Source organism: Paroedura picta, chromosome 5, assembly GCF_049243985.1.
Source record: "Paroedura picta isolate Pp20150507F chromosome 5, Ppicta_v3.0, whole genome shotgun sequence".
Lineage (NCBI taxonomy): Eukaryota > Metazoa > Chordata > Lepidosauria > Squamata > Gekkonidae > Paroedura > Paroedura picta.
In genome coordinates, this window is record NC_135373.1 from 12657712 (window position 1) to 12673827 (window position 16116).

The window sequence follows — 16116 nt, forward strand, 5'->3', positions numbered from 1 at the left end:
TCCGGAAGAACTGCGGGATTTGTGGGAGCTTTAGGCGTTCCGCAGGGCCTGTAAGATGGAGCTCTTCCGCCAGGTCTATGGTTGAGGTCGGCGCGCAAGGGAACACCTGGGCCCCCCTTGCTCTGCCCCGCGTTCGAAATCTTGCAGGGCTGCTAGGCAGACTGAAGTCATCAGCCCCCATCCATCCTGAGGTTAGTGTTGGTAGGAAGGGGATCCTTCCCCCGTTTTTTACCACTGTGCTTGGATTGTGTGCGTGGATTAATTACTGGTGGATTAATTACTGTTTTTTATGTTTTTACTGGGTTTTTTAGGCATTGGGATTTTACGTATTGGGGTTTTATATTGTGAGCTGCCGCAAGCCCTTGTGGGAATGGCGGGATAGAAATGTAAAGATAGATAGATAGATAGATAGATAGATAGATAGATAGATAGATAGATAGATAGATAGATAGATAGATAGATAGATAGATAGATAGATAGATAGATAGATAGATAGATAGATAGATAGATAGATAGATAGATAGATAAAAAGAATAAACTTCCAGGTGGGGGCTGGAGATCTCCCAGAATTACAACCAGTCACCAGATGACAGAGATCAGCCCCCCTGGAGAAAATGGCTGCTCTGGAAGGTGGCTCCTGCTGAGAGGTCTCCTTCTCCCAAACATTTCCCAGCCCACAGCTGGACACCTGAATTGGAAGAGGCCTCGGCGCTCATTTGATGGACACGTCTATAAAATCAAACTGGCAAAGCAACCTTTTATTCCCTGCAAAACCCGGCTGGCCACCCAAGTGCCCTGGGGAGAGTCAGCACGGTGCCATGGTTAAAATGCCGGACTAGGATCTCAGAAACCCAGGTTTGAATCTCCCCAGAAGCTTCCTGCGTGACCTCCGGCCAGTCTTACACTCTTAACCTAACCTGCCTTACAGGTTCAGGTAGGCAGCCGTGTTGGTCTGAAGCAACAGAACAAAATTTGAAAACCAAAACCAGCAGCCCCTTGAAGACCAGCAAAGTTTAATTCTGGGTGTAAGCTTTTTTGTGCATACACATGTTCATGTATCCGATGAAGTCTGCATGCACATGAAAGCCTATCCCCAGAATTAAACTTTGCTGGTCTTCAAGGGGCTGCCGGACTTGAACTTTGTTCTGCGACTTCAGACCAAGATGGCTGCCCACCTGAATCTATCAGTTATTCCATGTTTCACTGTTATCTGAAGAAGCACACAACAGGTTATCCCCCGATTTAAACTTTGTTGATCTTAAAAGCACCTTTGTTCTACCTTGCAGGGCTGTTGTGGGACAAAAGGGAGGAGTGGAAAACCACGCAAGCTGCTTGAGATTCCCCCTGAGGAGGAAAGCAGGGTGTAAATAACGGAAATAAACAAAAGGAAATAAAAAATGAAGGAAAGCCATGACAGGTGGACTCAGGTGTGTGTGGCAGGGCCTGGGCCTGGCTTCTCCTGAGATTCAGGTGGGAGTTTGCCATCAACTACAGCCTGGCTGGTTGCCATGGTGAACCCAGAGGAGCGTATGTATCAGCCCTATTCCCTGGTTGAGGTGAGGCTACGATTGGCCAAAAGGCGGGGCTTCTCCCGGTTGCTATGAGAACGCACAGCCAGTCAGAGACGCCTAGCGGTGACGGGTCCTTTTGAGTTCCGCCTGCGGGCGTCTGGACGAGCGGAGGGGCGAGGATGTTTGCGTTCCCATCAGGGAGCCGCGGGATTGGCTGGGAGGCGGGGCTTCTTGGCATGATTGATCCAATGACAAAAAACTTCTGTCCAACTTCTGCGCGTCGTCAGCCAACGGGTAGCGTTGTCTGTGTTCCCCTTCCAGCTACGCGCATGCGTCGTGAAGAGGAAGAGGCAGGTGGACGCTGGCCGCCAGGCATGGAAGGCGCCGGAGTGGAAGGGTGAGAGGTTGAGGGAGGGGCTGATGCAAAGGGAGGGCTGAGCTCGGAGGGTTGCCAACCTCCCGGTGGTGCCTGGGGATCTCCCGGAATCACCACGGGTCCGCGGGTGACGTGGCTCGGACTCCTTAGGGAACACGGGCGGTCTGGGAGGGCGGACTCCCTGGCAATACACGCGGCTGCGGTCCCCGCCCTCCCCAGTCCATGGTTGCCAACTCCAGCCGTGCATTGAAAGAGGCACAGTTGCTTGAGACTATTACAGAGATCCGTTCGCCTGGAGAAAACTTCTGCCTTGGTAGGTGGTCTCCATGAGGTCAAGCATGGTGTGTGTCAGGGCCTGGCTCGTGTGGCCCTTCCTTGCACGCCCAGGGAAATGCCGGGCTAAACTGGCGGCGGATGGGCAGGGAGTTGTGCGTTTCCTGCATGCTGCCGGGGGTTGGACTAGATGACCCTGGAACCCCTTCCAACTATGATTCTATACCCCATTGGAGCCTCTGCCCTCCCCAGACTCCACCCCCCCCCATATCTCCAGGTTTTCCCCACCCTGCATCTGGCAACACTGCTCTCTGCTGGAATCTGGGAGGCAGGATAGTTTGGGCTCTCCAAGCTGCACTGGCTCCAGATCGGGAACTAGTTTGGGAACCCCGTGTTTACAGAGCTGCCTCTTCCGCTATACCCCCCAAAGAGTGCTAAGATCCAGTGAAGAGCACTTGCTCTGGATCCCCAGGCAAAAACAAAAAAAAACCTGGCCTCGATTCTGGACACTTGTGAGATCGGGGCCCTGAGGGACCTGCCACAGTGCCGGACAGAGCTGTTCCGCCAGGCCTACGGTTGAGGCCAGGAAATGAACACCGAGAAAATGCTGGACTCCCGCCTCACAAAATCAGTAATGCACCATCCTCACCAATCACCCGGAGAAATGAAGTTCCCTTTAACAAGATAAAAGTGGTTTAATAATTTAATCTTAAAAGTTTGTTATCAATGTAACTTTGTAACGTGGTTTCATGTACATGCCTGTTGTTACCTGCCCTGAGCCAACTGGGAAGGGCAGGCTACAAAATAAAATGGTGGTGATGTCGTTAAATGCTGTGTTGTAGCCGGGTGTGTGTGCTGAGGTCTGCGAAGGTCATTAAGGCCACCCTGGAAAAGGGAAGTAAGGTACGTGAAATAACACAGGTTGCGTAATGCAAATAAAGGTGAAAAAAGCCGGAGGGGGGTGCCCTTGCTCCCAAAGCATGGTCTTTTTCTCTCCCAGAGACCCCCAGTGTGCTGTGGTGGCCAGAAGTATTAACATAGAGACTAGGGAGAAATTGGGGGGGGGAGTTAAATCTCCATTCAGTTGAATGCTGACTGGATCAACAGTTGTCGATCAATCAGTCAATTTTATTTTTATATCTCTGTTGAGTTCAGGTCTGATAACAAGTTTTAACAGACAATATATCTATCAGTTATAATTTTTCATTTACGTTTTTAAAACGTCTTAAAAGCTGTTTCCTCTTCCATTAAAATAGTTTCTCACGGGGGTAGACAGGGTTGGATGGATTTTGGTGGATGGATGGCTTATTTATTTATTGTATTTCTATACCACCCTCCCCGAAGGCTCAGGGTGGTTTATATGAAACAAGAAATGATACAGGTAACTCCATTTATAGCAATAACAAGGTGATAACAACAATAACATTAGAGAATGGTGGAAATTATTATTATTATTATTATTATTATTATTATTATTACTAAATGTATTTCCCGCCACTCTGTTACTTAAGCAGGTTCAGTATTATTTCCTGGCCAGGACCAAAACGTCAGATCTCTCAAACTGAACTCTGTGGCATCCTTTCTTGAATTAATTCACCTGGTCCCTCTATCAAGGGGCTTGGCTCCCACCACAATAGAAGCAAAACGTCCAGTCCCCTCCCCTCACAAGAAAGACACATATATTCACAAATGTTCTATGTCTGCATTTATCACTTATGGCACGTTCAGATTTCAACTGCATTGCTGGGTGTGTCTGTGGAAATTTTATTGCTGCCGCATTAATAGATAATCTCCGGCAGGTCGGATTGGCAGGAAGTGGTGAGTCAAATATGCTTGCTGGTGGAAATGGGAATAGGAGAAAGAACTAGGCAATACGATTGTCAGACTTAGTGGCATTGCCTGTACTTGTGGTTCTCCTCTCTTGTACCTCACCAGTGACGTCAGGAAGGTCACAGATGGATAATCCATGGTGGGTGGCATTGCCAAGAGATTGCACCTTTCACTCGCAGGTTGGCACAGGGACAGATAGACCGAGTTCCCAGAAGTTGTTATTAAAAACCGCATTCCTGCATCCCACCAATCCCACCAGTCAAGAACCACTACAGTAGATCAGCGGTCCCCAAGCTTTTTCCGGTTGAGGACCGCCTCTGGGGGTGGGGGAGAGCCGGTGGCCCGGGTGCCACGCACTCATCGCAGCTGCGTGCAAACGTGCATGCGCAGAGTTGCCGCGCATGCACGTTTGCACCAGCAGGGGGACGCAAACCTGCACGTGTGGCAGCTCCGAGCATGCGTGTTTGTGGCCGACAGCGTAGGCAGGCACGGCCGGTGGAGGCCCGTTACCGAGGTCATCGCAAACCAGTAGCGGGCCGTAGACCGGGGATTGACGACCCCTGCGGTAGATAACACTGGCCCGGTTGCTGTTTCGGCCTAGCCTACCTTGTCATAGAATCATAGAATCATAGAGTTGGAAGGGGCCATACAGGCCATCTAGTCCAACCCCCTGTTCTATGCAGGATCAGCCCTAAGCATCCTAAAGCATCCAAGAAAAGTGTGTATCCAACCTTTGCTTGAAGACTGCCAGTGAGGGGGAGTTCACCCCCTCCTTAGGCAGCCTATTCCACTGCTGAACTACTCTGTTTTTCCTGATAGATCAGGAACTGCACACAGGACTCCAGGTGTGGTCTGACCAGTGCCGTATACAATGGGGCTATGACATCTTGTGATTTTGATGTGATGCCCCTGTTGATACAGCCCAAAATGGCATTTGCCTTTTTTACCGCTGCATCATACTGCCTGCTCATGTTTAGCTTACAATCCACAAGTACCCCAAGGTCTTGTTCACACACAGTGTTACCTAGAAGCATATCCCCCCATCCAGTAGGCATGTTTTTCATTTTTCTGACCCAGATGCAGAACTTTACACTTATCTTTATTAAATTGCATCTTGTTCTCATTTGCCCATTTTTCCATTGTGTTCAGATCTCGTTGAACTCTGTCTCTATCTTCTGAAGTATTTGCCAGGCTTCCCAATTGGGTGTCATCTGCAAACTTGATGAGTATTCCCTCCACCCCCTCATCTAGATCATTAATAAATATGTTAAAAAGTACTGGGCCGAGCCCTGAGGTACCCTGCTACGCGCCTCCTTCCAGTCTGATGAAACACCATTGACAACAACTCTTTGAGTGCGGTTCTCTAACCAATTCCCTATCCACTTAACTATCTGAAAATCCAGATTGCAGTCCTTCAGCTTATCCATCAGAACATCATGGGGAACCTTGTCAAAAGCTTTACAAGTAAATGACATCAACCGAATTTCCTCAATCCAGCAAACCTGAATTCCCCCAATCCAGCAAATCTGTCACTTGGTCAAAAAAGGAAACCAGGTTGGTCTGGCAGGACCTGTTAGAGACAAATCCATGCTGACTTCCTTGGATCACCAAATTGTCCTCCAGAAGTTTGCAGATCACTCCCTTTAATATCTGCTCCATTATCTTCCCCACAACAGAGGTCAGACTCACTGGTCTGTAGTTTCCCGGGTCATCCTTCCTCCCTTTTTTGAAGATCGGAATAACGTTTGCTCTCTTCCAGTCTCCGGGACATCTCCAGTCCTTAAAGAGGTCCCAAAGATGATGGACAAGGGCTGTGCAAGTTCTCTGGAAAGTTCTTTGAGCACTCTCGGGTGCATTTCATCCGGCCCAGGGGATTTGAACTCATCCAGTGCAGCTAAATGCCTCTCGACAACCTCTCTGTCCATGTCAGTTGGTTGTTGTTTGAATATGCCGGATCTGTCGTGTTCCTGATTAAAGAGCACATGAAGAATATCCTGCAGGGGCCATTGGAGGAGATGTGCATTTAGCACAGTTAGATCAGGAACTTCTAGGTATGTTTCAAATAATCCCCTCCTGTATCCTGATTGGTTCAGCTGGAGACTTCCTGCCCCTTTGAGCGAACTCCCTCCCGGCTTGCCTTCAAACAAAGAAAAACAGGCAATTTGGAAGCCGTGTATTCCTTGAGTAAAACTCTTTTGGTCTTCAAAATTTTTCAGTTATGTGAGGAGCAAACGTAAAATAAAGGAGGCAATAGGCCCACTGTTGGGTGCGGATGGACAAACTCTTAACGGAGGATGCAGAGAAAGCAGAAAGGCATAAACAAACATATTTATTAATGTTCTAGATGAGGGGGTGGAGGGACTACTCATCAGGTTTGTAGATGACACCAAATGAAACGCTCACCTGGGGACCCTCCGTGTCCCACCCCCTTCCGGCCCAGCACTGGCCATTTGGGGAGGGGGGTGGGTTGACAAACCCGTTCACAAAACCCTGGTTGAAAAAGCCTGAGTTAGGCAGTCAGACTGCTATGACTCTCTCGTTCCTTTCTCTTGGTACAAAGTTGTTTCTCTTCACTAAAAAGCTATTCTTTCAGCAACCGGAGCTCTCACTGCCAACAGCTGTGGGAACAAAATGGAGGAAAGAATGACATATGCTGTCCTTGGAGGAATAATAATACGTTCTTTTAGTCCCCTGCCTTTTCTCCAAGGCTTGTGTCTAGCCTGCTGGGTTTGGGAATATCCAGACAGATGAATGTAGTGGGGAGGGAATATTTAAAGAATGCTCACTGTTCTGGCTGTTCCTTTTACGTGGGCATGACAACCAACTGTTGTATGTTCTGTTCCCAGGTGCCTGTCCATCGAGACTTTTGCAAAAGTGGCTGAAGCTGGCGTTTCCAGCCCCCAATTCACTTCTCTCTGCACTTGGCTTGTTTCAGAGCTCCGAGCCCTTTGCCCCTTAGAGGAGGACGTCAGTCCTGCTTGCGGTAAGGAACCAAAGCTAGATGTGATGGGCAGTATCCTTGGGGTGAAAGCTGAAGGGTATTGGAGGGGGGGGGGGTTGTCACACACCTGAAGCTCCCTTATGCCGGGAGACGTGCAGCTGCTCTTCTGCATATCAGCTAGATAAAAAAGCCCGGTGTTTAGAAAGGACAATTATACATCCAACATAATGCTTTAATGTCCAAAATACAACCTTATTAAATATTTCTACACCTACAAGGCAATTCTAAAAATCCAAGTTGTACAAAAATTATCCAATATCATGCATCACAATGAGGCCAGCACCATCACTTATTCAAAGAATTGCATAAAGATCTTATATCTATTTACAGGACTATCCAAATTGCTCACAAACAATATTATTTACACATCGGTACCACTTAGCTGCTCTTAATATTTGAGCCCCCTTCAAGGATCGCTGCCTTGTCGTGGCAAGGGGGCTTGCGTAGCTCAGGGAAGCTATGAGCTATGCCGTGCAGGGCCACCCAAGACGGACAGGTCATAGCTGAGAGCTCTGACAAAAGGTGATCCACTGGAGAAGGAAATGGCAAACCACTCCAGTATCTTGTTATATTTACTAAATATGATGCTCTAGAATGGTCTTTTTTAATTGTTTTATACCATGGGGCTGATTGTGATGGCTGAATTGAAGAGTGGTCAGTCAGTGAGTCAGCTTTGAACACCCAATCACGTAAATCGGAAATATTGGCTGATGTATGCAGTAAGTCATCTGTTTTGGTATAGCGTGAAAGAATGGAGCTAAAAAAATCCAACCAAGTCCTGTCTTTCCTCAATAAGAGCTTAAAACTTTGATGGCTTATAGAATCTAATTTAGTTGTGATGTCTTTCTTCCAAGATTTCAGAATAGCTAAGTGGGCACGGGCTTTGAGTGAGGGAAAACCAAGCTCTGCTCTCATCAGGGCTGCAGGAGACCCTTTTGGAAGAGCCAGGATACATCTGAAAAAAAGTTCTGAAAGGGCTCCAAGCTATTGATTATTTGTTCTTTCCAGCCCCACATGTCAATGCCATATAGTAGGTGAGGAATGACCTTGGCTGCGAAGAGCTTTAGAGCTGGGTCAACTAGAAACCCTCCCCTGGTGTAAAAAAATCTCAGAATGGCTCCAATGATTTTTAGACCTTTTTAGACCTTTAGGCCTTTATAGTTACAAGGACCTTTAGGCCTTTATAGGCCTTTATAGTTACAAGGTGGGCTTTCCAGTTTAGGGTCTCACTGTAAGTGATTCCAAGATATTTAAATGCACTACACTGTTCTATAGGAATATTGTTTATACTCCAAAAAAATCTGTAGGTCTTTTCCCAAAAACCATAACTCTTGTTTTTGTGTAGTTGATGGAAAGTCCTTACAATAAGTACCCAAGTTGTTAAGTAGCTTTTTCAGACCAGCTCTTGTAAGGGACACCAGGACCATGTCATCTGCATAAAGCAGAATAGAGACCTTTTGCTGACCAACAGAAGGGGGTACGAATTCTGGGCCTGACAGTCTTTGAACTATATCGTTGATATGAATATTGAAAAGCAGAGGGGCTAATACACACCCCTGCTTTACCCCTTTCCTTACTGCAATTTCATTAGTTAGAGAGCCTGAAGCCACTGCCACTGAGTTTAATTATGTACCTGGCTAAGGAGTAGAATTGGGGCTGGGTGGGGAGCATGCGGCTGCTTGTCATTGAAAAGCAGCAGAGGAAATGTGACCTAGCTGAGTATCATTGATGCTCTGTCAGCAGGATTCTGTGCCCGCATTCGGCAGGCAACGCATGGAACTGCTTGCCACTGTATTTTATTGATTCAGATCGTCACCACCGCGCTGGAAATCCAGCCTGGTGTAGTGGTTGAGAGCGGCAGGTTCTAATCTAGAGAGCCAGGTTTGGTTCCCCACTCCTCTATATGCAGCCAGCTGGGGGACCTCAGGCTAGTCACAGTTCTCTTAAAGTTCTCTTAGTGCCTCTCAGCCCCACCTAACCCCCAGGGGGAAGAGAAAGGGGTTTGTCGGCCACTTTGGAACTCCTTTGGGCAGTGAAAAGTGGGACGTCCACCTCTTAAGGGAGGAGGATAAAGTGTTGACAGGCTTTGAGAACTGGATTGGGGAAGAATGCAATAAAACGGTATCAGAGCTGTAAAACTGACTGAGTCACAGTCATGCATTTCAAAGGTAAATTAAATCCTTGTTTGCTTTCATCTTACAACTGTACCCTGCATTGACCTCCACTGCATAATCCAGCCTCTCAACCTTTTTACCATTGAGAAACTCCTGAAACCTTCTTCAGGCTTTGAGAAGCCCCAGAATAGGGCTGGGAAGCAGCGCTGTGGACACGCCCACCCGGGGCCCCTCCCCTCCCCTCCCCTCCCCTCCCCTCCCCTCCCCTCCCCTCCCCACCCCCTCCCAGCCCATCATTGGCCATTTTGGAAGGGGAGAAATGGGTCTATATGACCATATATGGTAATATTGCCCAATAAATGTTCAACGGGTTTTTTTTTTTTTTCAAATTAAGAATTAATTAATTCCCATCCATACAGGAAATCCTTTCAGGGCCTTCAAGAAACTTCAGAGTTTCAAGAAACCCTAGTTGGCATAATTTCTCATGAACTATTTATTATTGAAAACATTTGTTAGCCGCCTTTCTTCCTTATGGAGTTCAAGGTGGCTTACAACATAGATAAAACACATGACATAAAAGTACACAGGGACATAGAAAACGGAAAATATAAAGTCACAAACTTAAACTTAATCAAACACAGCAAAATTTAGTCCAGTGGCACCTTTAAGACCAACAAAGCCTTGAATAAATCTTTGTTGGTCTTAAAGATGTCACTGGACTCAAATGTTGTGCTACTTCAGACCAACATGGCTATGCACTGGAATTAATCAAATACAGCTGTCAATAAGACCATTCCCAGCTGCCTCCTGAAGACTGAAAGTGGGGGAGGGGGGAAGTTTTCCATAATTGTGGGGCTGCCACTGAACAGCCCCCCCCAAGTGAGCTCCTTTGATTGATGGGACAGTCAGGAGGGCTTTCCCCAGTGATCTTAATTCCGGGGCAGGAAAGCATAAAACAACATACATGAACAAATAAAAATCATACATCATTCTTTAAAAGAGAGGGAGACTTTTATTAACACCAGGTTCCTTCAGGTGCTGAAGACGCAGAGACGTTCCAGATTGAGATGAGTGGCTTGCTTGGCGAATTGCACTGCCCATACCCCTCGCTGACAAAAGGGGACGTGACCACCAGGCTCTGCACACCGGAGAACTGCCTCCAGCTTCTCTGTGAGTCTAGGCAAGGATTGGTTATCTGGGCTTTCCTGAGCACCGAACGGGCAGGAGGGTGAAGTGCTTCAAGCGGAGGGGTTGGGAGCCATACTTGGTCCAAACAACTGATGGGGGTGGCCCATAAAGGAGGGTGCGGATGGATCACAGGATGCTGGGCTCACTTGCAACCTGGCAGTGGCAGACCGGTGTCACTTCCTGAAGATGTCAGTGGCAGAAGGGCGTCACTTCCTGGGTCTACAATGCTGCCACCCTGGGTGGAGATGAACTACACCCCTTGTTCCCCCCTCCCCCCAGTTTGTTTAGAAAAGAGGTAGGAGAAAGGTAAGGCACAGTGGGAAGCCCCTTAATCTGTTCAGATGGCAATCTGGGCAGAAATGGTGATCCTGCAGGAACCCAGCTCAAACCTGCTCAGACCCAGCTCAAACCTGTCAGACCAGCCTATAAACATGCATACCATCTCTCAATGTCTCTCCAGATTTCTTGAGTTCAGAACTCCTGGCTGCCCGGCTCCAAGCCCGGAAGAGACCCCCTTTGCCAGAACGAGGGAAGCAGTCTCTGGACGCCATTGATGAATTGCAGCGCATCTGCCAGGCCTTGGGAATGCCAGAAGCGAATCCAGGCTGCCCGGTTCCTCAGCTCATGGCCGATCTAAAAGTCAAGGTGGGAGCAGATGGCTGGCTGCAGAGGGGACCAACCCAGCCTAGGCATACCTCTATGCTGGAGCACTTCTGCCTCTTGTTGAGAGGGGCTGGATTGGGGCTGCGGGCTCTACTGGAGCAAGAAGAAGCAGAGGATTGGGCTACTGCGCACATCTGCATTTCCGACCTCTAGCCACAGGGAGGGAGATAGGGTGGGAATAAAGCAGGATTTCACAAATCCCTTTCAAGGCAGAAGAGGTCAAACTGGGTTATCTTCTAGGGGAGCTTCTAGTATGCTGGGGATCATAAAATCACAGAGTTGGAAAGGGCCATCAGAGGCCCTCTAGTCCAGCCCCCTGCTCAAGTATTTGTCCAGTCCCATCCTCTGCTGCCAACAGGAACTGCTCCCTACCTTCCTCAAATTCATCACATCCCCCTTTCACCTTGTCTTCCCTAAACGGACAATTCCCAAATCCCTCAGTTTTTCCTCACAGGGTTTCTTGGCCTCCAGGGCCTGGATTGTCCTGGTCAGAATCCCACACAGAGCTGGAATAGACCACCAAGGTCCATCCAGCCCAGGCCCCCCACCTTCTCTGGGACTAACAAAATCACCCCCTCCTCACAGGTGCTTATCCAGTCTTCTAAAAACCTCCAACGAAGGAGACTTTCCCCTCCCCTTCAAGGCAGCATATTCCATCTATGAAGAGCCCTCGTGGTCAGAAAATGCTTTCTGATAGTTGTGAGACTTCCTCTCATGTAATTTGAGCCCATTGGATCTTGTCTCCAAAGCCACAGTAAACAAGTTGTAGAGGTTAAGAGAAGCTTCTTTCCCAAACTATCTACCTTTTACATAGTTAAACACAGCTATCAAATCACCCCTTGCACTCCTTTTCTCCAACCTGCACATACCCAACTCCCTCAGCCTCTCCTCGTAAGGCACAGATCCCAACCTCTCAACCATTCTTGTTGCCCTTCTCTGAACTTGCTCCAGCTGGTCAAGATCCTTCTTGAACTGCGGTGGCCAGAATGGGACATGGTGTTCCAAATGAGGTCTCTGTAAGACAGAGTAATATTATAACTTCCCTTGCTATTCATTTTGTGTTGCTAGCAATGCAGCCTAATACTGCATTTGCCTTCTTAGCTTCTTAGCCATATTGCGCTGTGGTTGCTCTCTTTTGCACCTTTAAAAGTGAGAAGCAGTTACTAGCAGTTAATAGTGTTTTCTGATGGCCACAATTTACATTGGTAATAACAGCTGAGATCATTCTCATGGTCTCTGCTTTATCCTGTCCTGTGTTCATGTGGATGTCAAAACCATGTATCCCAGTGATTGCCATTTGCTGTTTTTTGCCTGTCTTTCCTTCTGTATAATGAATTGCATTAGGTATAAACTAGCAAGAAAGCCCATTGCAATCAGGAATACAATGGGCACTAGGACCCAGGGGACCCTGGCAGCTGCAGATCTCTCTCTTGCAGCAGGAGGTAATCAGGGCTCCTTCAGGGAAGCAAAGGTCATTTGCAGTTTGGGGTTCCTTTGCAGTTTGTCCCTGACTGTCTCTTTCCCTCTCAGCAGGAGCCATAGCAGGTAATCGGGTCGTTTATGGTTTGGCATGGCTCTCTGTGTCTCTGTGAGTCATCTGGGAGCAATGTGGCTAGCATCCAGGGAAGGAGGGCGGGAGCTGGAGAGGGAGGGCCAATCAGGGTGCGGCCAGTTTGGCTATTCCATCTCAGACGGCCAGGACACTCTCCACCCCCAGGGCTGTTTCACAGATATTAAGAAGAAGAAGAAGAAGAGTTGGTTCTTATATGCCGCTTTTCCCTACCCGAAGGAGGCTCAAAGCGGCTTACAGTCGCCTTCACATTCCTCTCCCCACAACAGACACCCTGTGGGGTGGGTGAGGCTGAGAGAGCCCTGATATCACTGCTCGGTCAGAACAATTTTATCAGTGCCGTGGCGAGCCCAAGGTCACCCAGCTGGATGCATGTGGGGGAGCGCAGAATCGAACCCGGCTCGCCAGATTAGAAGTCCGCACTCCTAACCACTACACCAAACTGGCTCTTAAGAGGAACAATGGATAAGGATGTAGCTGGTTTAGGGCAGAATAGGAATTCTGGCTGTAAAGTTGTTTGATGTGTGGGAATGTGTTATCTCCCTCCAACCTTGGAGCTGGAGGCACCAGTTGTGTCTTCCTGGTCTGGCCATGGAGTGTTTCACACCCAAATTGGCAGGTGGGGGGAGCTGGGGGGACTGGAAGTTAAGAAGGGGCAATGGGTTTCTAGGTGTTTTGTCTTAGTAAAGGTTTAGAGATGTTAGCATTGTTGTAGCCTCAGTAAAGAGTTTTTATTCAACAAAGGCTGCTTATTCGGGGCAGTCGACTGAATCCTCACAGCTTCATTCAAAGTTGCGGAGTAGGTCCATGTGGGCAGGTGGAGTTTCAGTGCTGCCCCCATAAAACATGGAGAAGAGTTGGGTTTGAGTCCAGCATTGCCTGGAAGACCAAGGAGATTTGGGGGGGATGAGCTTTAGAAAGTTCAAACTCCATCAGATACAAGCAGGTATGGAGATTCCTGGGTCCTTATATACCAGTTAGAAGGTGGGAGAGGGGGGGGGTTCCCACAAAACAAGCCAGGAAGCAATGTTACAAAGCAGAATTGAGCTGATTCCATTCCACTTTAGAACTCTGTACCTCCATTCTTTTCTTTGCAGCATCCCTCCCACCTGACTTGGGGAGGGACTTGACATGCAAAAGATCATTCTCCCCACAAAGGATTACTTTGGTCTTTAAAGTGCAACCAGACTTGAATAGAAGTGTTCTACTTCAGTTTGTCATGCATACTAAGTCTTGACTTAATAAAACTAGCCTCCACCTTCAGGGGTTTTGTCAAAGCTATTTTTGAGTAAAGTTAAGAACAGAGAGAAATAGGGATGCCTCCTCCCCTCCCCTAAAAATGATAAAGTTGTCTCCCCAGTCTTCTATTAGGTGGTACTCTGCTATTATGTAAATTATCTGTTTTCTTTTTCTTTCCCCAAACAGCTAAACTTGTGGTCTCCCTCTTAGATTTCGGGGTTGCTTTCCAGTCTGTCTCTAGAGCAGATGGCACCACTCCTGAAAATGCCGCTGACTTTGGAGGAATGGGTAGGAGGAAGTTTCTGCTGTGGACTTTCTGCCCAGCCCTGGGCCTCCTTGGTTGAGGGCCCATGGTGCCCTGGCCCTGTTTGGGGTGGGTGGGGGCCCTCAAGGGTGAGGGGGAGGCAAAGCTGCTGTGAGACTGCCTTTGTCTCTTCCTCTGCCTTCTAGAAAGCAGGAGAAAAGAGCAAGAGTCCAGGAGCACCTGAAAGAGTAACAAAATGTGCAGCAGGGGTGGAGCTTTCGGGAGTCACGACTCACTTCCTGCAGTTTATAGGGGGGGAAATATATATATATCTATATATCTATATATAAATAGATATGTATGTGTGTGTGTAGACATATGTGTTTCTGTGTGTGTGTATACATACACACATACAGAAGGGGGAGGGAGGGAGTGGAGAAGAAAAATGGAGATAAACCGAATTTGGTACCTTTGCTTGAACAATGATAGTGATCTGAGCCACACGAGAGCGGGATAGAAATATTTCAAAAGCAGATAAATCTGCTGCCACCTGACAGCTGCCGCAAAGGAATAAAGAAACCTCAAGGGTGGCCAAACTGTCACGACTCACTTCTTCTAGAGAAAGCTCATGAAAGGTCCTGGAAGGTGCTCTGGCTTTTTTCTCCTGCTGCAGATAAGGCAACCCATCCCAAATAGATGTCCAGTGACTCCCCAAAGCGCCTCCGCTGCCACCAATTTTGTTAGTCTTTTAGGCGCTCCTGGACTCTTTTTCCGTGGCTACGGACTAACGCAGCGACCCCTCTCCATCTGCCTTGTAGAACGCATTAGAGAAGATCCACGGAGTGTTGCGGGCACAGTACCAGTCTCGCAAATGTATGATGATCACCCGTTTCGATGTCACAATCGAGTCGTTCTATTGGTCAGAGAGAGCAAAGGTAAGAGAGAGGGCAGGTCAGCAGCCAGGGCTCCCCGCATGGATTTTTTCCTTAGCCTCAGAAGGAGAAATGCTGGAATGACCCTCTCCATTTGAGTACTTTCAGCCTGCTGTCAGCTCAGAAAAGGGCTCTCCGGGAGCGAGTTGCTGGCCTGTTTTCTTCCACTTCTTGCCTCTGCTAGGAGCGTGGCGAGGCCATGTCGGAGGCCTTCCAACCTTTGCGGCAGTCTTTGCGGAGGGACTCCCAGGTCACCCTTGCACATCTGTTGGCAGCCAGAGGCAACCTCTCGTGCATCGTCAAGACCAGCAGTGGGATGTCCCGGGACAAGACCAGTTGTGCCATCAACAAGGTATGGACCCGAGGAGGAAGTCTGGGACCCCGAATAATACTACTGGGATGGGGACCCCATAGGCCTGTGCCTGTGCAGTGCTTTGGCAGAAGCGCTCTGCAGAGCAATGGATTGCTTAGGCAAATGAGTTTATCCTTCCACAGTCACTAGCCAATTTCACCTGAGCCCAGCCCTCCTGCCTCCCTCAGGTCCCTTCTCTAATTAGCTTTTGCTGATTTCCGCAGAAAACCAAGGGAGAAATATTACTTTGGTCAAGCCCCCCTGGGGCAGATCTAGAAATTCCCCGGGTGGAGGATTGCCAGTCCCTAGTAGGGGCCTGGGGATCTCCCAATGTGGAGCCTCTCCCCCCAGTTTTAGGGGTCTGAGAAACCAGGAGAACTCACTAGACCTGGGGAAGGAAGACCTGGGGAAGGAAGAAGCAAGAAGTAAAGGTGATGTGCTGATGTCACCTGGAAACAGCACGCTCTGGTTTGGGGGCAAAATTCTATGGTAAGAAGCTAATTTTACCATAACATTTTTGTCCAAAAGCCAGAGCATTTGAGCTGGTCACCAGCATTAGCACTTCCTGTCTGCTCTTTGATGCCCCCTTCTGGAATAACACCTCCCTTCCGCCCCCCAGGTACTGATGACGGGCAGCGTTCCGGATCGGGGTGGGCGTCCGAACGAGATCGAGCGCCCAATGCCCCTGTGGGAGAAGAGGAGGGAGGGGGGAGGAGGGGATGGTGGCCACCAACGCTGGGGCAAAAGGGGGAAGAAGAAGAAGAAATAAAAGCCAAGATTTGCAGCCCTCTTCCAAATGGCGTGCCCTCAAGGCTGTTTTGCT

General features: G+C 48.5%; 1 protein-coding gene across 3 annotated transcripts; it reads left to right on the top strand.

The window, feature by feature from the left end:
• Positions 1-1382: 1382 nt before the first annotated feature.
• On the top strand, positions 1383-16090 carry FAM98C (family with sequence similarity 98 member C). Of its 3 annotated transcripts, XM_077336549.1 has the most exons (9): positions 1383-1427; positions 1833-1908; positions 6926-6973; positions 10141-10275; positions 10754-10938; positions 13976-14053; positions 14828-14944; positions 15126-15293; positions 15913-16090. In XM_077336549.1, exons 1-9 carry the CDS (start codon positions 1398-1400, stop codon positions 16060-16062), a joined length of 987 nt encoding a protein of 328 aa, XP_077192664.1. In that variant the 5' UTR covers positions 1383-1397; the 3' UTR covers positions 16063-16090. The 3 variants fall into 3 exon arrangements, with proteins under 3 accessions (XP_077192664.1, XP_077192663.1, XP_077192665.1); XM_077336548.1 differs by lacking the exon at positions 1383-1427 and having other exon boundaries at positions 6837-6973; XM_077336550.1 differs by lacking the exons at positions 1383-1427; positions 1833-1908 and adding an exon at positions 1920-2200.
• The last annotated feature ends 26 nt before the right edge of the window (positions 16091-16116 follow it).

Bases quoted from the DNA above. Each gene is read 5' to 3' on its own strand.
- FAM98C (XM_077336548.1), top strand. From the start codon at position 1,841: ATGCGTCGTGAAGAGGAAGAGGCAGGTGGACGCTGGCCGCCAGGCATG. The intron at 10,939-13,975 runs GTGGGAGCAGAT...TCTCCCTCTTAG, and splicing joins TGGCCGATCTAAAAGTCAAG to ATTTCGGGGTTGCTTTCCAG. The intron at 14,054-14,827 runs GTAGGAGGAAGT...TCTGCCTTGTAG, and splicing joins CGCTGACTTTGGAGGAATGG to AACGCATTAGAGAAGATCCA.